Source organism: Neomonachus schauinslandi, chromosome 16, assembly GCF_002201575.2.
Source record: "Neomonachus schauinslandi chromosome 16, ASM220157v2, whole genome shotgun sequence".
Taxonomy (NCBI): Eukaryota; Metazoa; Chordata; class Mammalia; order Carnivora; family Phocidae; genus Neomonachus; species Neomonachus schauinslandi.
In genome coordinates this window covers 55,191,659-55,216,346 of record NC_058418.1, presented here as the reverse complement: position 1 = coordinate 55,216,346, position 24,688 = coordinate 55,191,659, and the positions used below count along the sequence as shown (strand labels likewise).

The window sequence follows — 24,688 nt, the reverse complement described above, 5'->3', positions numbered from 1 at the left end:
GGTCTGTCCCTCCCACTCGCCAAGTATCTGGTAGACCAGTCACTTAGATAAGTTACTGCCACCCTCTGAGCCTCAGTTTGCCTTGTCTGCAGAGTGGGACGAATAGTGGTGCTTTTCCTGCTGGGTTGTTGAGATCCCAAGTGCTGGACGCTTCCCACAGGCCTGGCCCATGGCTCACTGGTGGCGACATTCACCACTGTTGCAGTATTTGAGATCCAAACGGCAGCTTCCTCTGGTTCCCTTCCATATTTAATACCCTACTGCCTCCCTCTGCTGGCCTTCCCAAGCCCCAAGTTCCCCACACATCTCTGCTTGTTTTAACTGCTGGGCAGGAAGTAGGATAACCCCTCTGTGTATCTTTGACACCTAATTCCTGGTTGCCATAGTTACACTGTCCCTTCCGGAAAGCTAGTGAGCATGCTGTGGGCTTGGAGGCCAGACCTGCAAAAAATCCGTGCAAAGCCTCTTTTGAAACTTTGGACTTCCTTTATGAGCCCCGCGGTGCTCCCAGCAGAACATGAGCTTTTCACCATGTAAGGCAATCCCCTGAGCAGCCGGGTTCACAGGTGAGCAGCTGTGACCCACTCAGCTCAGCTGCAAGGGCACCTCCAACTGAGCGTGTGCACAGAGGATTTTAGCAACGAGGAGGTCTTGACACCTTTTATGGTTTTAGAGGAAGAAAGATCTGTGTACCACAAAAGGAGAAGCACAGCTTCGTCGTGGTGAGAAATGGTGGGTTGTCAAACCAGGATGTAACGAACACTGTGGAGTTCACAGAATACTGTGAAGGGGCTGTGTGTGTCCCCAGGTCACCACCGCGTGGCAAGAGGCAGTCAACAGGATGGGGCATAAACTCCCCAAGCCCCAGGGCTCATCCGCGGTGTCTTCTCCTATTGTCCTAGAACCCGTTCTGTCTTCAGAGGACTTTACCTCCTCTGCCGCCAATTCTTCATGCCAGCATCTGGGGGGAAGGGGGTACAGAGGGGCAGGCAGGTCTCTGGGAGCTGGAACTTGAGCTGGGGCTTGAGGGTGAGGCTGTGGGGCAAGTGGGGCGCTTATATTTGGTCGAGTGGAAGGGCCCATGCGAAGGTTCAGAGCCGGGCGGTCGGCATGCTCCTGGAGTGGCTCGGCGTGCGTGTAGGGAGAGATGGCCAAGCTCGGGGTGTGGGGAGTCGTGGGGTCTGCTTGGGAGGGTGGAATTCACTGTAGGGTCTTTAAGCAGGTGAGGGGTGTGACCTGACTTACTCAGTGGGATCTCGCTGACGGTTACAAGGAGGCTGGCAGGGACAGAGAGGGGAGCAGACCTCTCCCGAGCACCTCCTGCCGGGCAGATACAGGGCCCAGTGTGGGGGCACAGGTGTGGGGGTGATGCTCACACGGCACCCCTTTGACCTTCTCACACTGCTGTTCTCCAGCTGCCTTCTTCCTATGACCCGTTTGAGGACACTGATGAAGGCTTACTTGGAGAACTGGACAGGCAGGGAGACGCTAGAACCCCAAGTAATTGTCATATGCTCCAAACCTGTGAAAAACACATGATTCAGAGGGCCCAGCACAGAAAGGGGAAGGTGAAGGGGAGACTGTATGATGCAGAAACCAGATGGACATGACCTTGGCCAGATAAGTCACAGTGATGGCCCATGACCTTGATACGATGGATGAGAAGGTGCTTTACATCTGGAGTCTTCATTCCCCCAAACCCGCAACCCTAGTCTAGCCGTGAGAAAAACCTCAGACAAATCCCAACCGAGGGGCCAGCCCCCTCAAACTGCCTGGGTCGTAAAAACCAAGGAGAGTCTGAGAAACTGTCCCAGCCCGGAGAGCTCATGTAATGAGGAGTCCGTGTTGGTTCATGAGTGGGGACATGGTACTATACCCACTTAGGATGTTAGTCATAGGGCCACTGAGTGTAGGACACACAGGAATTCTCTGTATTATGTTCTCAACAACCTTAAAATCTAACCTTCGTCTGAAATTTTGATTTTTTAAAAATATTTTATTTGTAAGTAATCTCTACACCCAATATGGGGCTCAAACTTATAACCCTGAGATCAAGAGTCACACGCTCTACCAACTGAGCCAGTCAGGTGCCCCTAAGATTTTTATTTTATAAACAAGGACTGGGGCGCCTGGGTGGCTCAGATGGTTGAGCGTCTGCCTTCGGCTCAGGTCATGATCCCAGGGTCCCGGGATCAAGTCCCGCATTGGGCTCCCGGCTCGGCGGGGAGCCTGCTTCTCCTTCTGACCCTCTCCCCTCTCATGCTGTTTCTCTCTCACTCGCTCTCTAAAAAATAAATAAAATCTTTAAAAAAACAAACAAAAAACAAGGACGGTAGCAAGGTATCTTGTGATCCCGAGCGCCACCTTGTGGGAATATGGCCACATTGGAAAATGGGAGGAAAATGGGAAGAGCCTGTTTCTCCGCCCAACAGTGGCTCCTAATCCAGCGGGGGTGGAAAGGATGCAAAGCAAATACAGGACTCTTCCTCGGGGCTGACTCTGTTTGCACCTGGACCTTGGGCTAGAGACTGAGCTCATCTGTCCCGCTGCCACTGGCCCGAGACTGCCTGGCAGGTGCAGTCATACCATCTCCTTCATTTCTGTGGCCCCTTGAACCTGCTCCGTGGTGATGGCGGGGGAGAGCCACCCTCTCTATCCTGGATGAAAGGTCCAGAACTTTCCCCTGATTTTTTCCTGTCCATTCTTGGGAAATTAGGTCTTGGGTCACTTGAGATTGCAAGTGGTCTCAATTTATTAATTAAAAATGTCCAGTCTTGGGGCGCCTGGGTGGCTCAGTTGGTTGGGCGACTGCCTCCGGCTCAGGTCATGATCCTGGAGTCCCGGGATCGAGTCCCGCATCGGGCTCCCTGCTCGGCGGGGAGCCTGCTTCTCCCTCTGACCCTCCCCCCTCTCATGTGCTCTCTCTCTATCTCAGTCTCTCTCTCAAATAAATAAATAAAATCTTTAAAAAAAAAAAAAAAGCCCAGTCTTGGCTAATAAAGCTTGGACCTTGATTTAACATTAAAACTTCTCCCCTCCTTTTTGGAGTCTGCTGTGGACATCAGGGGAATGTGTTCCTCCTCCTTGCTCCCTTCTTCCCTTACAGCTGCTATTAAAAAAAAAAATTGTGAGAGAGAGAACACAAGGTGGTGGGGGGGAGAGGCAGAGGGAGAGGAAGAAGCAGACCGGGGAGGAGGGGGCCTCGATCCCAGGACTCTGGGATCATGACCTGAGCCTAAGGCAGACTCCCAACCGACTGAGCCCCCCCCCCCCCCCAGGCACCCCACAGCTGCTATTTTTTTTTGGCTAGCGTTGCCAGGTAGAACCAGGCTGCCCAGTAACATTTGTGTTTCAGAAGAACAATGAAGAATTACTTTTCAGTGTAAGATGTCTTATGCAACACTGGGGACTATACTAAAAAACTGTTTATCTGAAATTAAAAGTTAACTGGGGGTAGGGGCGCCTGGGTGGCTCAGATGGTTAAATGTCTGCCTTTGGCTCAGGATCAAGTCACAATCCCAGGTCCCGGGATCTTCGTAGGGCTCCCAGCTCAGCGGGGAGTCTGCTTCTCCCTCTCCCTCTGCCTCTCCCCCTGCTTGTGCTGTCTCTCAAATGAATAAATGAAAAAATCTTCTAAAAAAATGTAACTGGGTATCTTGTATCTTTATTTGCTACATCTGGCAAGCCTGTCTCTGACCCCTGCAGGCTCACAGCTGAGGGAGGGAGGAGAGATGGCGGGCAGAAATTCTTTCCTTGATGAACAGTGTGTTAGCTTCCCATTGCTGCTGTAACAAACTACCACATGTTCAGTGGCTTAAGACAGTATTAGCTTATTCTCTTCAGGTCAGGGGGTCGCACTTCTGAAGTCAGGGTGTCAGCAGGACGGTGTGCTTGCTGGAGGTTCTAGAGCAGAATTTCTCCCCTGCTTTTTCCAGCTTCTAGAAATCCTTCCTCCATCTCCAAGCCAGTAACCCAGCATCTGTCTTCCCTTCCCTGCTCCCCTTCCGTCTTCGTGTCTCCTTGTCTGCCTCTGACCCTCCTGCCTGTCTCTCGGGAGGACCCGTGGTGACATCAGGCCCACCTGCATCATCCAGGATTATCTCCCCTTTTCAAGACCCTCAACTTAATCACATCTGCCACAGTAAGCTCACAGGTTCTCAAGATCCGAACATGGATGCACGTGGCAAGCTGGCTCCAGCCACCTGCGGCTGGCCCGTGTCCACAGTTGATGTGGATCGAATGGTCACTTCTGTCCGTCCTTGGGAGGCTTCCTTGCCCACCGCAACTCCCCAGACTGGGCAGTGTTCGTCCTTGGCTGGTGGCTTCTCCTTTGCCCTGGGCTGGCTGATGCCCCTGCTGGCCGTCGCCGCTGTGCCCTGGCGACGGTCTTTTTCACGGTGACTCCAGGCGGCCGTGCCAACCTTGCCTTCTGAATCCTGTCCTAGATCCTGTCCCTCTAATGAAAAGCTGGGTGGCAGGGTGGTCACTGTCAGGAGCAGACCCTTCTCTGCTGCCCCTACAACCTCTGGTAATGCATGTGTGACTTGGACATTGGCTGGAGCTCTTGGAGAGGCAGCCACCCCCGCTGTCCCTGAGGTGAGAGGCTGGCTCCCCACTTAGTGCTGGGGAAATGGCCTCAGTGTCCCCAACAAGTTCCCCCCCCCCCACCAGATCTCCTCTCTTCTCCATGGCCTTTAGGACCCTCCTTCTGGGAGGGATTAACGCTCCCTGGAGCAGAGATGTGAGCTCATGGGAGGGACAGGGGTGCAAAGGTGCGGAGCAGTGTAAGAATAGGCTGGTGCGGTGAGAGGAGATGGTGAGTAGGTAGAAGATCCCAAGAGAAAGCTGAAACGTGGACGGACAGAAGAGCTTGGAAAGGGGCGCCTGGGTGGCTCAGTCGGTTAAGGGTCTGCTTTCGACTCAGGTCAGGTTAGTTTTTAAAGGGTATGTAATACAAATGTGCAAATTTGAAGCTTATATAAATATTATTAAAACACAGCGGCCTGATGGGATGGTTGAGAGTCCTAGCCATGCAGACCAACCTGACTGGATGAATGAGCTGTGGTTCGGGAGAGGAGGTGGTCACCTTGGGAGGGGACTCCCCAGACCAAGGGTGTTCTCAGCCCAGAAAGGCCCACGGCATCAACACAATCCATCACTATTGATGTTGACCTTGATCACATGGCTGAGGTCGCTTTTGTCAGTTTGTCCATTGTAGGGTTAACCCCTCCCCTGTTTCCATCCTGTACCCTTTGGGAGGAAGTGCTTGTGCCCAGTCCACCTGCAGACTGGGGAATTAGGCTCCACCTCCTTGACTCGGGATCTATGTAAATTACGGTTTTTTTTTTTTTGAAGATTTGCCTTTTCTACATTTATTATTTAGTCAATCATAGGTATACATGTTTTAATAACCTTTCAAATTTCTTCATGACACGTAGCTCGACAGATAGGGAAAGATGGATCCAAATTTCATTACATAGTACATTCCAGAAACTGAAAAACTGTTCATACCTTGGTGTGTTTGGGATTCATTCCAAAGGCTTTTAGGCTGCTCTGTCGTTGAGAATTGCTAATCACAAAAACTGAGTGGTCATGCCGAATGAGCTCATCCAAGTAGCCCAAGGTCCATTTCTTGGTCTTTGACATCACTATGTTTCCAACCTTTACTTCAAATCCACTCTTTTAACACAAAATGTACCCCAAGAGGGGCTGGAGAACCAAGCCACACCCTAAGGGAGTTTGGAAAGTTCTAGATATTTCAAACTTGCTCTTGAGAGGAAGGCCTGCAGTGGAGTCCATGTGTGCTGGGGGCCAGAACTGTGACTGGGAGTTCTCCCCCCAAAAGCCCCAGTTTTAAAAGGGTATGTAATACAAATGTGCAAAATTGAAGCTTAAATAAATATTAAAACACAACAGGAACTGTACTAACTTGTGAGCCAAATCTGGCTGGCTGCCTGTTTGGGGATAGCCAGTGAGTGAGGAATGATTTTCACGTTTTAAATGGGGGGAAAAAAATCAACAGAAGAATATTTCAGGATGTGTGAAAATTACATGAAATTGACATTTCAGGGGCCTTCCTGAAAGTCCTACACACAGCCTTGTTCAATGGTATATTGTCTGTGGCTGTTTTTGTGCAAGGACAGCAGAATCCCCTGGTTGTGACAGAGGCTGAATGGCTTGAAAAATGTAAAGTATTTACTATCTGGCCTTTCACAGAGTAAGCCGGCCAGCCCCTCATTTAGTGCTTAGACCAGTAAAAGCCTTTTTCGTGGAGGACAATTGTATCAATGATGTGGCTTAGCCTTGCCGGCTCGTGGTGAGGGAGAGCAGGAGGACCCTGTGGACAGGGCAGCCACCGTGGATGTCACCAAGGGCATTCCCGCCAGCCAGGCCCAGCCAAGACGGGGTGGTGGCACCGTCCCAGGTGCAGGCAATGGGCACAGGGGGAGTCCCTGGCTTTAGAGATCGGAACACTATCAAACCAACTACGTCGGTCTCCTCCTTAATCCCCTGAGCCGCCATGTGTGCATAAACACAGGGGGACCCAATCCTTCTACCACCTTGACTGCAGGTGGCAGAAAGCTAACTTGAATGAGCTGAAGAGCTGGGACCATTCACTGGTCGTTGGTCTGCAGGACATGGGTTGGCTGGGCTTTGGGACACTTGGCTTTCCTGGCTCTGCCTCTCCTGGCACATAGGCCTTGGGGCTCAGACCAGTTTTGCTGCAAGAAGCCGTGTCTTGCAGGCTGCCATCAGCCAGGTGCAGCCCTGAGGCAGGGCCCCTGGAAGGAAGGAACTCCCATGTCCAGATTGAGTTGGAGAATGGCCAGGAAGCATCTGATTGGTAGGGAGGATGGAGACAAAGGTGGGCAGAAAGAGCTTGGAAAGGGGAGCCTGGGTGGCTCAGTCGGTTAAGCGTCTGCTTTCGGCTCAGGTCATGATCCCAGGGTCCTGGGATTGAGCAGGGAACCTGCTTCTCCCTCTGCCTGCTGCTCCCCCTGTTTGTGCTCTCTGTGTCTGTGAAATGAATGAATAAAATCTTAAAAAAAAAAGTTTGGAAAGGCAATAGATCTTTGACACAAGAAAGGAAAATGTTCAGAGGGCCTTTGAGTTTTTAAGCCTAGACCTCCCTGTGTATTTCTTTCCCTCCCACCTGTTTCCCCACATAGCGTCTCAATGTGCTTGTTTTTTCCCCTTGATCAGTTCCAAACCACTCTTTTACAGACCCTCCCCCAGCCACCCCTCCCTTCAATGTAATCCTCATCCCCCACCTCCCATGGCTTCAGCAGGTGCAGGTGATGATGATGAAGAAGCACGAGATGTTGAGAGCCTGTCTCTGTTCCATGTGCATCTATGAACTCGAGAGACAAGTACTGCCCTTGCTCTTTCAGACTTAAATTCCACCAGCCTAAGAACCCCAGGATTAACCCCAGAGTCTGGCTAAGCAGGTTTCTTTACCCACTGCACCAGGAACCCCGGGGCAGCTCACCTAACAAATGTAAAGAGCGAGCTTTCATCGGATTTTGTGGAAAGTGGAGTTTGGGTGAAGGCTGAAAGAAGCAGTGTTTCCACAGGCTTGGGGCAACGCAGGGCCATGTGGGACCAGCATTAGGTCAGGCCTGCAAAGTGGACCAGCTCCCGTTCTCTTGGGAACTGCAAAGCTGTTCTGGAGCTCTGCACCTGGGTTGCAAATCCAGGCTCTTCTCTGGCAAAGTTTTTAAATTCTCCAGGCGGGAGCAGGAGGTTTCATTCTTAAGGATGGAATGTCAAACAGCAAAGATGTTGCTGATCTATGATTTTGGAGTTCCAAGTTCTTTTTCAGTAAAACATTCATTACTCGGGGCGCTTGGGGGGCTCAGTCTGTTAGGCATCTGCCTTACAGTCGGGTCATGATCCCGGGGTCCTGGGATCTGCTCCGCGTCCCGCTCCCCGCTCATCAGAAAGCCTGCTTCTTCCTCTCCCTCTGCCTGCTGCTTCCCCTGCTTGTGCTCTCTATCAGGTAAATAGATAAAACCTTTAAAAAAACATTACTCAAGGGATCATTATGCTACTTTACAGGTGCAGCCATGTGTCCTTGAGAAATAACCTTCCTTGTGAACTTTAGGAACCGTTAAAAACCATCAGCTGGCTTTCCCTGTGTCTGTCACTGGGGCCTGATGAATAGCCCAGCTGATCTTGGGCTACTAGCTCTCAGTCTAGGGGCAGGACAGGTATTTGGGCATTAGGTGCTCCATTGGCTCCAGTAGGGAGCAGGGGGGATGGGCTGGAGGAGGCAAAGAGGCCAGGAAGGAGGCGGTTACTGCAGTCTGGCCTGGAGAGGGGCCTCCTGGGGACTTGGAGAGAAAAGGGGTGGATGCAGGAGCTATCTTGGAAGTAAAACAACCTGGAGGAAGAGGGAGGAGGCATGGGAGGTGCTGACATGCCCTAAGGAAGGAAGTAAAGAGAAGCGGTTTTGGAGGGAAGAGGCTGAGTTTCAGCTGGGCTGAATTTCAGGTGCAGCCTTGTGGAGATGCCTGATAAGCAAACATATGGGGTCAAAGTGCAGGCTTGGGGGTCAGCACAGCAGACAGGTGGAGTGGAAGTCACGAGGAAGGCTGTTATCTCAGGGAGGGATGCGCAGCCTGGGGAGAGCAGCAGGAGGACCTCCAGCAAAGCAGAAGCCAGCAGAGCCTGGGTGAAAACTACCTGGGAGAGAGGAAGAGAGAAGCCAGCGACTCGCGACCCGGATGCCCAGAAAGGAGGGCTTTGATGAGGAGGAGGATGCCCACTGTGAAAGTGCCTGCTGGATTTAGGGACAAGCTGCTGGGGCCAGGTTACAGGGGTTTGAGGAATGAAGGGGATGGGGGGCAGGGAGAGTGTTTATCAAGGCTGGAACAGACGTGGGCACGTTTTTTTCTTCTCTCTTTTAGAGAGAGAGCGGCCTGGGGGACAGCAGAGGGAGAGAGAGAGAGAGAGAAGCAGACTCCCCACTGAGCGCGGAGCCTGACACGGGGCTTAACCCACGACCCTGAGATCACAAGCTGAGCTGAAACTCAGAGTGGGACGCTTAACCGACTGAGCCACCCAGGCGCCCCGTGGGCACGTTTAAATGCTGCTGGGAAGGAGGAGAATGCAGGCAGAAGACCTGGTTACCCGGAGGAGGTAAGAGGGGGCGGGGGGGGGGGAGAAGGGGCACAAGCTCCAGCTCAGGAGGCTGCACTTTGCCCAGGTGGGAGGGGCCCCTGGCCAAAACCAGAGGTGGCAGGGCGAGGGGTGTCATAGGAGAGCTGCCTGGGTCCGGATCCGCTGGAGCGTCCCCCAGCGGGTTACCCGCCTCTTCCCTCACTGTGTTCACTGGGCCCACTCTCCTCTCTCCCAGCTGTTCCCACGGCCCAGCTGCTGCTCTCGACCCCAGCCCGGACTCCCCCTCCCTCCCCAGGTGCTTCTCTCTTTCCCAGCCCGGCTTCCAGCTCCTCCCCAGCCGCACCCGCGGGAACCGCACCCCGCCCAGGCGCTCCTTCCGGCCTGCGGGCCCCGCCCCGGCCCCGCCTCCGTCCGCGCCGGCCCACGCCCCATGAGGTGCATGGCCATTGGCTGAGTTCCTTCTAGGGCTCGGCCCCCTCAGCTTCCACGTCTGCTATTGGGGCAGATAGCTGCCCGTCAGCGCCCTCGCCTGGCAACGGGGGCGGGCTGCTTCAAGGGAAAATCCATGCGGGCGACCCGACTGGCCAGTTCCGGTGGGTGCTGGGGCGGTGGGCTGCGGTGAGCTGAGCCGGGGCGCTGGCCCAGTGGCCCAGAGGGAGCAGCCGATCCCGGGGAGGCGGGGGGTGATCGGGGGCGATGGCACCAGACCCGGGAGGGAACGGTGCCTGGAGTGGGCTTGGGCCCTGCCCCTCTGGCTGCCTGCTCCTCTGGGCCCCCAGGGTGGGAAAGGGGGGGGCCCTCGGGGGACAGCTGCGAGGGAGGGAGGGTCTCCCCGTGTGGTCAGTCGGAGCACAAAATCACCCCGCATCTTCTGTCTTTCGCGTGGTCAAGATCAGAGGGTCCCCAAGGTTGCTGCCCGTTTTGGGGAGGGGCAGTGAGAGAGGCACATAGACGTGGGGAAAACTGGGGAGCATCTGTGGGAGGAGGCCTCAGGGGGTTTATACTGGACTGTGGGTGGGGCTGGGGGGTGTTGTACTGACCACATCTTACTAGTTTTGTCCCAGGAGAGTGGAGCTGGTGGCTAAACCTAGAACAGAGAGGAGAAAAAAACACTCCCAGGCTAACACCCCTGCAGATGAGTCAGCGGGGCTCCCTGGAGGAAGGGAAGCCAGCCTGGGCAGAGCAGGACAGGTCCAGCACCTTCCGGCCAGCAGGGAGTCTGCCCCCGCCCCAGCTGACCCTTGGCAGAAGGGCTCCTGATGCTGGGATGTAAACAGGGCTTGAAGTCTGGATGTCCAGATGTGGTGGTTGAACTCTCAGCAGAAAGGGGGCACTGAGGGCCAGGTGACTGCTGTCAGGATAGTGGCCCCTTGGATGTTGGCAGGCCAGTGGGGAGAGCACCCCGAGGACAGGAGCCAGTTGGGGAGGCTGTGAGGACTGACGGAGCTATCCTAGGACGCCAGCCGGAACTGCAGTTCCGTTCTGCAGGAAAACTGTTGGCTCTCCCCCAGCACTGAGGGGGTTCCTTGTTTCCAAGCTGGGCTGCTTCCCTTGTTCCTGCACAGGGATTCAAACTTGCCTTGCTTGGGCCCCTCTGTCTCCATCTCTGGACCCCAGAAAGCAGAATTAAATGCCCTGCGTTAACCTGATTTAATCGCTTCTACCTCATTACGGGCCTGGTGGTACTTTCCTCATTATACTAAAGTTGGAAAAGGCTTAGTAACTTGCCCATAGTCCTCAAACCAACTAGTGTCAGAACTTGACCTCAGGGCTGCCTGTCTTTGCTTCCACCCTAAGGGCAGAGCCCAGGGCCTCTGTGCCGAGAGGCAAGCATTAAGGATCATCTGTGCACTTCAGTGCCCGCCCTTGAGCTCTGCCCCACTGCTCTGCATCTTGGAAAACCAGTTTGTCACCTTCAACCCTACTAACATTTGGGGTCAGGTAATTTGATGTGGGGGGGCTGTCCTGTACGGTGTAGGATAGTTAGCACCCCTGCTTTCTACCCACTAGGCGCCAGGCATCACAACCAAGCCTCACTGCCGGATGTGCCCTGGGGAACAGAACGACCCCCAGTGGAGAACCCCTGATGCAAGGAGTCTTAAAGTAATATGGAGGTGCTTCCTCCTGAAAGAGAACTTGATATACGTAAACTTCCAGAAGGCTTAGGCCAGCGTAGGGTTGTTTTGTGCACAACTTGCCAGGAAAACGGGCTGTCCTCCGTAGGGAGGCACACCTGGGATGGTCCCAGGAGAAAGCTATTGTCAGGGACGGAAAGAAAGTTCAGGGAGTTGTATTTGGGGAGACGTAGGGGTGCATCGAGGGCCTTCATTTCTTCCCTAGAATTGATTGGAGAGACTTCGGGCAGGATCACCGTGACCGAGGCTGGGGTGGACGAAGTGGGGGGTGGGGACACCTGCTGCAGTTGCTGTTCCTTCATCCTGCCCCTGCCCCTGCCCCTGTCCTGGGAGCTGTTGGCCATTGCGTCCCCTCCCGAGCGGTCTGCGGACGCCAGGAACAGTGGTGCGGGGCCCGGGGCCCTTCTCAAGCTGCTGTCCTCCCCGCCCTCCTGACTCCGGGCCTGTAGCTCCTGCCTGAGGCTTCTCTCCCCCTTCCCCTCCTGGATTGCTAGCATGCCTGTTCCTGGGCCTTTCCTGATGTCTCCTCCTGGCGCTGTCCTGTGCCCACCCCACTCTGATGGTCTGCACCTCCCCTGTCCGTGTGGGCGGCTCGCCCGTCCCTGCTCCGTCCCTGCTCCTTCCCCGCAGCAATCGGGTCCCCAGGAGGGCTGGCCAGGCTGCTCTGTTTTCAGCCAACACTGGAGGAACCTGTTCTGGCAGGTCAGCGGAGGAGGTTGGGGTGGGCAGGGGCGGACCAGGGGATCTTGCTCTGGAGCCTCTGGTTCCCCTCCCCACACCAGGCCTCAGTGATCGTGGTTTGCACCCCGGCCCCTTTGCGCACAGGGTCCCCACTGCCCAAGTGAGCCACCTGTGGGCGCCTGAAGACCCAGCCGGAATGTGTCCTTCGGGACATTTTCGACTCTTGACTCCTGTGTTCTCACTTGGATCCCCACTGCCCCGGCTGCGCTTGTCTGTCTGCTTGTCTGTCTCTCCCCCGTGAACGGAATGTTCCTGCAGGCCGGTGCCCACCTGAGGCTCTTCTGCTCTGTGACGGGGCCTGGCCCCGGGGGGACACGGAGTCCCTGATGGAGTGGATGCAGGATGGCCTGCGTGCTGGAGGAGGTGCGACCTGTGGCCCCTTAGGGGCACAGCCCCCACCTGCACTGTTCCCTCCTCTGGGACATGGAAACGTCTGACGAGTGGTCTTTTAGCTCCAGGTGTCCCCCTTAAAGAGACTGGCATCCCGCTGGTAGGGCGATTCCTTGACTTTGAGAGGGCGGAAGCTTTCTCAGGATTTGGGGAATTGGGAGGCAAGGCAGTCAGATGGAATCAGTGGTAAAGCGAGCCGGAGGTGGCTTGGCTGGACCTCCGTCCTCGCCGCTGGCTCTCCCTGGTGGCTTCTGCGCTAGCACATGGAATCGCACGTGTGGAGTCCCTGCTGTGGTTCGGGCCTGGTGGGGGCATGGGATGCAGGGATGGGGGCATCCTGGAGCCCATCCCTGGGTAGGGGACGCGTCGTGGTGGTTGAGCGAGTGGCGCTAATCCAAGGGGCCCTTGAGTGTGGTAGGGGTTGGGAGCCAGTCCCGGTGCGGGGAGCACTTGGGCTCTTTCAGCACCCAGGCCAGGCCAGGCCGGCCTGGAATTTGCATATGGGAGCCCAGCAGGCAGGTGGAGAAGGGGCTGGTGCACCTGACCAGCTGGCCCGGGACGCCGTGGCGCCGTGCCTGCGTGCCCCAGGTGGCTCAGGTGCTAGGCAGGTGGTTGGAGGACAGAGTCTCTTGGGACTTTCAGGTTTGAGCAGGCAAGTCAGGCATGAACCTGGAGAGGTGAGTGGGGAGAGCGAGCAGAGTCGGGGATGGGGGGGCCTGTGCCCCATTTCAGTTAAGGCGACTGTCCGTTCTAGGAAGGTCAGGAACACCGAGCAGGCTTGGAACCCAGAGGCTATGTAGGATGGTGGTGTGCAGAGGTGGACAGTGAGGGCCCTCTGAGCCAGATAGGGGACTAGATGCTGATGTCCCGAGTGGACCACATGCCTCCGTTAGAGTCCAGCTCTGACGTGATGCTGTGCTGACCTCTCAAATCCTTCCCCTCCCAGGTGCTGGTAAGACCTTCATCCCTTCCAGCATTTCGGTAAGTCTCGGGCCTTCTCCAGTCACAAACCTTAAGGTTTTTTGGAAGTGAAAAAGGTGATCTTTGGCTGGAAGCCCCCATCTGAGAGTGAAATAGAATCACTGGGGTTGCATTTTTATACATTTACCATTTTCAGGACTTCAGCAGAATAACAAAATGAGGGGCCCAGGGAGGGTGTGTGAAAACTATCAGGTGTTTTCTTGGCGGTTGGTTGGGCCGTGCCCCTGGAGGGGACCAGGCACCAGCTGACGCAGTCCCCACTGTGTCAGAGACAAGGAGAGCCTCGCGCAGGCTGGCCCTTGAGCCCAGGGCTGGAGGTTTTCCTTCTTGGCTGTCATGCTGCTGAGAAGCTTGAGGAGTGGAAGCATCTAGATCAGGTGGCTCGTGAGTGATAGCCCCAAGCTGGCCTGTGTGAGCTCTCCTCTCCAGCTGCCTTTGCACGCGGGCCGAGGTCCGTGTCCGAGTCCTGGCCGGTGGCGTCCTCTGCAGGGCAGATGGGTCCCCTGCCAGGATGGAGATAGTAGCATCACGCAGGATGTGGAGAGATTGGAGCCCTTGTGCTTTGCTGGGAATGGAAAATGGAACACCGTGGGGTGGCTCCTCGCAAATGAAACATTGGATTACCGTACGACCCGGTGCCTCTCGGTTCCCAGGTCTGTACCCCACAGTCTGAAAACAGGGACTCGAACAAGTCTATGTGCTCTGTGTTCATAGCAGCACTATTCACAATACCCGGTAGGTAGAGACGGCCCAGCTGTCCAACAATGGATGAATGGGTAAACCCACCGTGGCTGGGCCATGGATGGGCCTCGAAAACCATATGCTGATGGGAAGAGACCAGACCCACAAGGCCACAGATCGTGTCGTTCCATGTACGTGGACTGTCTGAAACAGGGACACCCACAGACACTGCACATGGGTGGCCCCAGGGGCTGGGGGATGGGGCGGGGAGTGACTGCTTTGGACACGAGGTGTCCTTTGGGGGCGACAAAAATATTTTGGAGCTGGGTAGAGGTGGTGGTTGCACCACACTATGAATGCGCTAAATCCTGCTGAATTGTTGATTTTAAAGTGGTTAGTTTCACGTTAAGTGAATGTCCCCTTAGTAAGAAGGAAGGAAACTCGGGACTGTACCCCGTTTCCTCTTGGGGGATTGATCAGCCAGATCTTGGGGGGCCTGGGCTGGCCTGCCCTCCCCTTCTCGGCTCCCTTCCTTGACATGGTGGGAGGCTGTTCACTCCTGGGCTGGGGGAGAAGGTGTTTTTCTCTCCAGCAGTTTTACCGATGCTGGCTTCCAGGTGAAGTCTAAGGATGGAAGGAAAAAGCCACCGCACTTGGCCTCTTAAGAGATTTTTTTTTTTTCCCTCTGTGCTTTTCTGTTTGACTCCCAGATATGATGGCACTCGACCCCTTTCTGTAATGGGGTCTGTGACAATGAACAAGGCCCCTGGGCCTTGGGGTGCCCATCTCTGTGTCCCTTGAAGGTCACGGGCACCTTCTTAGCCCTTTGCTTGGACTAACGCAGTGGTCACCACGACCTCTGTCAGAGAGCGTGCTGATTGCCATTTCACGCAGGAGGATCTGGAGGCACGGAAGCTTCTGGAGCCCGCCCCAGCCCTCGTAGCTGCTAGGGGGCGGAGCCAGGATCACAGGGCAGAGCTGGCCCAGTCCCACGCTCGCTTCCTAGGTGGTATTTTCAAGGTGTCGATTTTACTCAAATACGTGTGATCAGCCAGCCTTACAGACTTTTTTCAAGTTAGGTTTTGAAAACAAGAGTATTTCGATGAACATACTGATTTTTCTACCTTTTAGGTACATTAGTATAGGAATTGTGTTTCCAAATAAAGAAATCCAGACTGCTTGGCAAGCACGCGTGTGCCTACAGAGACCCTGGGGCTCGGGGGCCGGTTTTCCCGCCAGATTTGCATTCACCCCCGATGTAGCTCTGATGAGTTTGCAGCTAACTCAATATTGAGTAATTGACTATGTATCCTAACCAACATTTACTCTCTCTGAGCTCTCTAACTTGATCTCTACCTTGGTGTCTTCTGCAGAGAATTGTGCCGGATACGAGGAGAGATGGGGAACAGCAGAAGCCAGTCGGGGCAGAAGTTTTGCTCACAGTTTCTTCCTGAGGAGCAGGCGGAGATCGATAGACTCTTTGATGCTCTGTCATCGGAAACGCACAGCCCCAGGACCTCGCCCCGATCCTTCTCTCTGAAGGCGCTAAAGGCAAGAGCCGCACGTGGCTTTCAGTGGGTGGTCTCACGCAGGTGCTGCGCGCTGTGGCCCTCAGGCCCGAAGCAGCTCTCCATGGTGGTCTGACGCGTGTTCGGCAGCACTGCCAAGTGCATTCTCTGGAAAAGGCAGGTGGTCTGCATCTTCCACGTTGCAGGCTGTGGGGTCTGTCTCAGCTGCTCTGCTCCGTCTCTGTAGTGCTGTGTTTTGGGGCACACTTCTACCTTGAGATCGACCAAAGGGGCCAGCCCTGCGTCCCGTCTCTTAAACCTTTGTCTCCTGATTTCCCTCCGAGACCAGGTGACCGGCTGCCTTAGCGGGGTTTGTGGGTCCAGTAACCACAGTTTCAAGTGTACTTTGCCTTCAGATGTATTTGTGAGTGTTTGAAGTCCTAGGATTTTTCTGGTACTCCTAACAAAATAATGAAGTTTCACATTCAAGTTTTACCTGCCAAGGGGTTAAAATTGCCCGTTTCCCCATCTTTTCACCCTGTTCCATGGGGCTTTTTTTTTTTTTTTTAAAGATTTTATTTATTTATCTGAGACAGCACAAGCAGGGAGGAGGGTCAGAGGCAGAGAGAGAAGCAGACTCTCCGCTGAGCAGGGAGCCTGATGCGGGGCTTGATCCCAGGACCTGACCGAAGGCAGACGCTTAACTGACTGAGCCACCTAGGTGCCCCTCCATGGGGTTTTTTTTAACAGCATGTTTGAGTGCCCAGACTGAGCAAGACCATGGCAAAGAGATCCCACCAGCCCATCTTTCCTGGGTGATGGGGAAGGGCTGCATCAGGGGAAGGCAATCTAGTAGTCTCCTCTTTAGTACGTGCAGAGTGGGAGCTGGTGGGGGCCTTGGGGATCCCCCAACATGCTCACTTCAAAGATGAGGGAGGTTATCGGGGTCACGGCTATGTGGGTGTGGATGTGTGCATGCATGCGTGCACATGGGGGTGTATATGGATCCCCACTAGACCCAGGCACCCACGAAGCCGAAGCAGGAGGACCAGCCAGACCGATGAAAGGCCTGAGTGCAGGGTGGGGAACAGTGTTCTGGTGTGTGTATCACAGCACGGAGGGCGAAAAGTTGGTCAGAAAACCCTGGTGACTGAAGGAAGTTTCTTCGGGGGAAGCAGCAGAGATTACTTTTTCAGGAGAACCTGGAAAACACTGACAGAGAGCCCCTGAATATCCATGTTGTCCCAGACTCCAGACACAGGGAGCCGTTGGAAAGAACCCGGTTTTCAGAACCTGCTCTGAGGAAGCTCATGATTCAGTTTGTGATTTGCTGTTTCTATCCATCTTTTTATAAGCCCTGGAGCAAATCGCATTGCATGTTGGGAGTGAAAAAGGAAAACAGTATTTACATTATGTTACTGGCAAGACATTAATTAAGAAGGAGATTTAAGGGGCACCTGGGTGGCTCAGTCGTTAAGCGTCTGCCTTCGGTTCAGGTCATGATCCCAGGGTGCTGGGATCGAGCCCCACATCGGGCTCCCTGCTCCGAGGGAAGCCTGCTTCTCCCTCTCCCACTCCCCCTGCTTGTGTTCCCTCTCTTGCTGTGTCTCTGTCAAATAAATAGAATCTTTTTTTTTTTTAATATTTTATTTATTTATTTGACAGAGAGACATAGTGAGAGCAGGAACACAAGCAGGGGGAGTGGCAGAGGGAGAAGCAGGCTTCCTGCCGAGCAGGGAGCCCGATGCGGGGCTCGATCCCAGGACCCTGGGATCATGACCTGAGCCGAAGGCAGACACTTAATGACTGAGCCACCCAGGTGCCCCAATAAAACCTTTAAAAAAAAAAAAAAAATTTAAAATCCGGGCACCTGGGGTGGCTCAGTTGGTTGAGCATCTGACTCTTGATTTTGGCTCAGGTCATAATCTCAGGGTCATGAGATCAAGCCCCGCATCAGGCCCTACAATCAGCGTAGAGTTTGCTTGAGATTCTCCCTCTGTCCCTTCCCCCATGCTCGCTTGCTCGTGCTCTCTCTGTAAAATAAATATATCTAAAAAAACCCCAGAATTAGATTTAAAATTTAAATAAAACTTAAGTAAAAATGCATATTAAACACAAGATTTTGGATAGGAAGAGCTGGCTCGTCTCATAGGGGAGAACAGATCAGCTATGCACACACATACGTTCCATGTGTTAATAAATTCAGACCCACACGTGGCAGCTGTTAGTGTAGAATGAAGAGGTGTGAGCAGAGTGAAGAGCAGACAGTGACCAGAGGCAGGAATGATGTGGCCAATCTGGTGGGGGAGGGGGACTGGAAAGTTTGGAGGGCAGGACGGGAACAGATTGTGGAAGAGTCTGATGGCCATGATGAGCCACAAGCCAGGACACATCAGGCATGTGCGTTTTGGGGTGATATGATTCTCTTGGGTGGGGGAGAGAGGATACATACGGGGTTTAGGAAGGTTGAGTGCTGGTGGAAGCATCTGGGAGTGGCAGTGGTTGGTCTTGGTCCCTGGTCCTTTTCCTGCGACCCTACCACGCGTAGCTCAACCCCATCCAGGCTTTTCTGCTGCTTGTTCCCAACAGAGCCACGTTGGGGAAGCTCTTCCCCCAGAGATGGTCACCAGACTCTATGACGGCATGCGGAGGGTTGACCTGACGGGGAAGGCCTCGAAGCCCAGCGACAGCGTCTCCCAGGAACAGTTCACTGTGTCCATGTACCACTTGTTGAAGGGAAACTCCGAGGAGAAGAGTCTTGTGATCCTGAAAATGATTTCTGCCACAGAATGTCCTGTGAAAGCGAGAGAAGTCCAGAAGGTAGAGAGGCCACGAGGCCGTTTGCAGCCATGCCAAGCAGCCTCGGGGGTCCTAAGGTGGGGACTTAGCACGATCGCGCAGCTGGTGGAGGCACATGGAGATGTCCCCCTCAGGGACCCTAGACCACATCACTGGTGATGTCAGGACTCGTGGACAGAGGCCTTGGTGAAATAGAGCTTGAATACCTACCTAAGTAATGTAATCTCTTCCCACGTTGTGACCCATTGTAGTCGGCATTGAAAAGATAAAGCGTTCTTTCCTGTATTGATATGATGTAGGTTGTGGGTCACGGTGGAAATGTGACGAATGGTAAAACTGTGGTCTTTCAGTTTACAGAGGATCTGGTTGGCTCTGTGGTTCACGTGCTCAACTACAGACAGGAGCTGAGAGGCTGGACCCAGAAGAGAGGCCCGGGGCCCCCCTCCAGGGTGCAGGTGCTGGCCGCCCAGCTCTTCTCCGAGATGGACCTTCGAGGCAAGTGCCCTGCGTGCTCACCCACTGAGCCCTTGACACGTAGACTGGTACCACGCGGTCTGGGTGACTGTCGCTTTATAGCGAAGTTTTGAAATCCGTACACGTGAGTCCTCCCAGTTTGCTCTGATTATCGTATTGGTTGGTCGTGAAACATGCCTCGTGATAAATTTATTTATTTATTTTTGTTTGTTTTATTTATTTATTCATGAGAGTCAGAGAGAGAGAGAGAGGCAGCGGCAGAGGGAGAAGCAGGCTCCCCGCCTAGCAGGGAGCCCGATGCGGGACTCGATCCCAGGACCCTGGGATCGTGACCTGAGCCGAAGGCAGACACTTAACCATCTGAGCCACCCAGGTGCCCTGCCTCATGATAAATTTAAAAGGACTGAAATCATACAAAGTATGATTCTTCAACGACAGTGGAAAGAAATTACAAATCAGTAAGGAGGCATTTGGGAAATTCACAAATATGCAGAAATTAATTGTTCCTAGTATTTTTTGTAATACTTATTCTGCAAGATCATTAGTGATGTCCCCAGTTATGGTTTTTTTTTTTTTTTTTTTTTAAGCTTTTATTTATTTGAGAGAGACAGAGAGTACCAGTAGGGGGAGAGGCAGAGGCAGAGGGAGAAGCAGACGCCCCAGTGAGCGCAGAGCCCAAACCAGGGCCCGATCCCAGGACCCTGAGATCATGACCCGAGCCAAAGGCAGATGCCAATGGATTGAGCTGCCCAGCACCCCCTGCCCACTTTCATTTCTGATTTTAGTCATTTGAGGCTTTTTATTTTCTTGATCTGTCTAGCTGAAGGTCTATCAGATTTTGGTGGGTGTTTTCAGATGCTTTTGATATAGTTGGGTTTCTCTGTCTCTTCATTCCTCTCTACCCTAGTCTTTTCTTTCTGGTTGCTTCACATTTAGTCTGGTCTACTTTCTCTAGTTTTCTAAGGTTGAAGGTTAGGTTATTGATTTGAGATCTCTCTTCTTTTTCAATATAGGCATTTACAGCTATACATTTACCTCTAAGCACTGCTTTAGCTGCATCCCATAAGCTTTGGTGTGTTTGTGTGTGTGTGTTCAGCCCTCTCAGTATCTTCTAACTTGTGATTCCTCTTTTGGTCTGTTGGTTACTTAGATGTGTGTTATTTGACTTATACATGTTTGTGAATTTCCCAAATCGCCTCCTGTTGTTGATTTATAATTTCTTTCCATTGTGGTTGAAGAACATACTTTGTATGATTTTAGTCCTTTAAAATTTACTGAGGCATGCTTCATGCACCAGTGTACGATCTATTCCGGAGAATAGTTCCATGTGCCCTTGAGAATAATGTGTATTCTACTATCATTGGATGAGAAACCATATACATTTGAATTTACTTGGGATTTAAAAATAGCTGTGGTGAATCTCTTTGCAGAGTAGATTTGTTTTTATAAAAGCATTATTTTATTATAAAGCTGGATTTTAAAATGCAGTTTGGAAAATAGGTCCTATTTCAAAAATCAAGCGGTGAATTTGGAACTTGGACAGGAGAATAACATAATATATGTAAAATACCAGTGTTCGGCCTTCCGGTATCACCACCGTATCACCTCCATTCTCGGTGGGTAAGAGAGAAAAGAAGACTATGGGGTCAAGCATAATTCCTTGTTAATGATACCCGTTCTTCCCAGATAACTGGTGGTGGGTGTGTCCCGTAAGTTACAGCCCCCACCCTGACTTGCCTGGAGGGTGTCACGCTTCTAGGGCCTTCCGAAATGGCTGTGTTGGGTGGAAGCCCCTCGAAGAGTGTTTTTTGGCGTGGCTCTCTCGGGAACACCTGCGGAGGGCTTCAGGGCTGGGCGCAGGGGTGAGCCTTGGCTGTGTCCTGGGCACCTCATGTGCAGCTTGCAGAGGAGAGAAAAGATGGGTGTGGACATCGAATGGTTCAGATCAATGCAGGCGCCAATCAAGCCACGTGTGAAATGTTAAATATTCCAGTAGCCACATGAAAAGAGCAAAAAGGAACAGGGGAATTATTTCTAAGATGTCCAAAGTACACTTGAACATCGGTAATCAATGTAAAAAGGGAGGGAGATCTTACACTTGCTTTTTCACACCGGCTTTTTGGAATCAGGTGTTTTATACTTCCTGCACGGCTCAGTCCAGACCAGCCACATGTCAGGCCCTCAGAAGCCACACGTGGCTCCCACTTTGGGCTGCACAGGTGCCGGGAATGGATGTCAGGTAACGTGGCCACATGGCTTGGGTCTGTCCCTCCCCTAGGTGGCGAGAAGCTTCCGGGGCCTCAGCAGCTGGACTGTGAGTGTGACCGAGCCACCATCGAGGACTGGGTGTTCAGGGCCCCCCACGTGGCCACGTTTCTGAGCGTGGTCATCCACAGAGGCTTCCTCCTCCTGCGCTCCTCCCTCGACCTGGCCACCCTGGTCCCCGAGCGTCACGTTGACCCGGAGAGGGTGTTCGAGAGCATCCTGGACGTCCTGTCGGTCATCTACGTCAACTCCCACCTGCGCAGGGAGCAGCAGGGCCGTTGGCGCCTGCTCTTCTCGTCCGAGCTCCACGGGCACAGCTTCTCGCAGCTCTGCGGCCGCATCACCCACCAGGGCCCCTGTGTGCTGCTGGTGGAGGATCGCGACGGCCAGGTGTTCGGCGGGTTTGCCTCCTGCTCCTGGGAGGTCAGGCCTCAGTTTCAAGGTGAGCCTGGGTCCCCTGCCCCACACGCGGTCGCACGGTGCTCCTGGAGAGTTCGGTCTCGTGGCTCCTGCCTGGGGACCCCTGAGCCGACTGAGGGCATGCGTGTCCAGAGCCTTTCTTCCGGCTCCTCCAAGTGGACTCAGAGCTGCACCTGCCTTCCCCGGTCTGACGTCCCCGTAGGTGCCTCGGCGTGTGGCCCTGGCTGCCCGAGCCCGTGTCTTCAATGAGTCTTCCCAGCGGTGAAATGGGGGGGCCTTTCCCAGAGGCTCTGAGACCCGATGCAGCCCCGCCCTCACACCCAGGAGCCAGATGGTTAATATCCTTCCTGTCTGGGTCCCTAGATGCGACAGACCAATGCCACATGGTCCTCCGGGACAGGGACCGCGAGTCTGAATGGGAGGGTCCTCTCGCATCCCCCCACCTTCTCTCATGCTGATCCCTCTACGTTGCTGTGGGGACCTCCTAATCAGGCCCCTGGTTTCCATCTTGTCCTCCAGTCCATTTGCCACGTCTCAGCACGTCTGACCCTTGAATGCTGCCTGCAGGAGGCGCATCTCCTGTGCGCAGCCTCACGACCCACGCATGTGTCCCGGGGCTCCGTGCTCGGTCTCCTCAGACTACCTGCAGGCTGGGCTCCCTCTCATTCCCAGCCTTGGCGCATGCTGCGCTTTCTCTCCTCCTGACCTGTTTGCATGACCAGCTCCTTGTTGGGACTCAGCCCAAGGTCCCCTCCTCCAGGAAGCCTTCCCAGACCTGGGAGGGCCATGTGTGCCCTGTGTGTCCTCTGTCATACTGGACACCTCTGCACACCTTCTCTCTACGAGGTAAGGTTCTGCCGGCCGGGAGGCCGCGTCCAGGTGCAGAGTTGATGTTACGAGGGAGATCATAGTAGCCGCGGGGTGGGGGACAGGAATCATTAGCGGAATCCCTGAGATCCTGTTTCTAGGGTTTAGTTTTCTCCAAGGTTTCAGAATATGTCAGATCTTTAATCCAGTAGCTGCTACTAGCTTTTCGCCCACTGTGTCCGGGATTGCCAAGTCCACCCACATGTTGGGGACTCCCTAGGAGGACCCCTCGTGGCCACGATTAATTATAGCAAGAGGATGTGGATAAGATCGGCAGAGAGAGGCGCCAGCTTCCAGAGCCCTCTCCCAGGGGTTCACACGGGACGCACTCGATTCCCCAGCAGGGTTGTTTACCAGCGATGCCCGTTAGGGGCTCAGCACCTGCGTTTTTTCCTGGGTGCCGGCTACAAGAGCACCCAAACCCCAGAGTCCAGGAGGAAAGCAGGTGTTCTGCATCAACCACACTGTTTGCACAGGGAGCCCCTCTTGCCATCTCTGGGAGTGGGGGACCCTCCCCGGATCCACGGTCCCAGATGCCAGCCCAGGGGCCTTTCTGGGGGCCGCAGTCTCAACCCTGCTGCGTTTGCTCACTTCTGCACCCCCACCTTCCTTGTCACAGTGGAATGGGGGAATGAGCTGCTGTCTTCAGGGTTGGAGGCTGTGCTTTTAGGGTACGGAGAATCCCAACAGGTGACCTCCTGCTTCTCCCAGCTCCTCTGGTATTAACTCCACGTTGGCTCCGCTGGTCTTAGTGTTAGATTGAGAAGCAGGATTAGGCTCCCCGAAGAACAGTGGAAAAACAGTTGGCAGGTTTTCAAACTTGAGTCCATGCTGTCCTGAGACATGAGCGGAATTCCAGCAGAGGGCAGCCTCGCATCACAGACGCGGTCATGTTCGGCGCCTTCCAGTCCGTTTGTCCTGGAAGCCGTCCTAACCTTGCAGACGTGAGATGATGTAGCACCAGGGAGTCCCTTGAGGTTTACCGTTTGTGCGATGCGGTGGAAAGACCCGCGGCTTTGGGCTGAGCAGCAGGGGGCTCGCTTTCTCTGGGCCCCGGTCCTTCAGAACTGTGCGAAATGGTGCTGTGTGGGATCGATCGTTGATGTGAGCTTGTCCCCACTCTGGTCACTTCCAGGGGATGACACATGCTTCCTGTTCTCCATCTCCCCCCGCATGGCCGTGTACGCCTCCACGGGTTACAACGACCACTACATGTACCTGAATCACGGGCAGCAGACCATCCCGAACGGACTGGTAAGGACTTAGGGAGAGCAGGGGCTGTCCCACCTGCGTGATGTCCTTCCTGCCACGGGGTCCGTCCCGACGTGCCCAGGCTGACACTTCCCTGCAAGTCAGGACAGAATTCTCTCCTGCAAGGTCGGGCTCGGTTGAGGCGTGTCCGTGGTTTGTGTGCAAACGGTGGATTTGCCAGTTTTCCTGGGGTCAGCTGGTTGGGCTGTGGCCTTTGTGGCTGGAGATGAGCTGGGAGAGGGGCATGCCCAGATCTGGGCTCCCTGGACCCATCCGGAGTTGTCCCCGCATGACTCCTAAAACCGGGGCTCCCGTCAGGGTGAGTGCACCTGCCGTCTGCTCCGTCTGCAGCCTGGAGACTCAGCCATGGGGGGAAGAGGACGAGGATGCAGGCGAAGGGCGGTGGGGGCCAGGGCCAAGGGGAGGAGCTGGGTTGGGTGTCCCCACATGTGCACCCCCCACCCCGCACCTGTGAGCCTGCTTACTTTGGGTGAAACATGGGTCTCCTGCCAGCACCCCAGCCGATTCCTTTGCTGCTTAACACAGAGCACCTTTTGGGAAATTCCAGCTCTGTGCTTGCAGAGCTGAGGAGCCCAAGAAGGCTGGTCCAGCTTGTCAGGTTGGAGAGGGCCCCAGTGCTCCTTCCCGGGCTCACCGTAAGGCTCCCGTGGGGCCCCCTGAGGACCCCGGACACCTCCCAGAAAGGACAGTTGGGTGGCCTCAGGAGCAGCACCCGGTAGGTCCTCAGGAATCGCCAGTAATCAGCCCAAGAGAGAAGCCGCCCTGAGAGTCGGCATTTTCTGCTCTGGCCTCTCGCTCAACCTCAGTCCCCCGGCCGCCAGGGCCCCGAGAAGGCAGTGGTAGGGGGGCGTTGGGGAAGGTCATCCGGAGGCTGAACGGTGGTTTTGTCTTGCTGGCCACAGGTTAGTGTGACGGCAGAGCGATGGATGGTGGAGAGATTGGGTGTGAGTCACCCCCAGGTCTGCGTTCTGTTGGTTGTCCCTGCGGTTGGCCCCACGCAGGAAATGACTGCCGGCTGAGTAGCACCCTGTC

The 24,688-nt window shown here is 54.3% G+C and overlaps 1 protein-coding gene across 2 annotated transcripts in view; it reads left to right on the top strand.

The window, feature by feature from the left end:
- Positions 1-24,688, top strand: part of MEAK7 (MTOR associated protein, eak-7 homolog) — a 52,025-nt gene that overhangs the window by 25,966 nt on the left and 1,371 nt on the right. Inside the window, exons 1-7 of one of the 2 annotated variants that reach the window (XM_021702549.1) lie at positions 9,686-9,716; positions 13,336-13,370; positions 15,425-15,602; positions 18,149-18,379; positions 18,709-18,853; positions 21,111-21,539; positions 23,520-23,638. In XM_021702549.1, the coding sequence (XP_021558224.1) occupies positions 15,450-15,602; positions 18,149-18,379; positions 18,709-18,853; positions 21,111-21,539; positions 23,520-23,638 (1,077 nt within the window). In that variant the 5' untranslated portion in view covers positions 9,686-9,716; positions 13,336-13,370; positions 15,425-15,449. Of the gene's footprint in view, positions 1-9,685; positions 9,717-13,335; positions 13,371-15,424; positions 15,603-18,148; positions 18,380-18,708; positions 18,854-21,110; positions 21,540-23,519; positions 23,639-24,688 lie in introns of those variants that run through there. The other variant, XM_021702556.1, reaches the window with a different exon arrangement.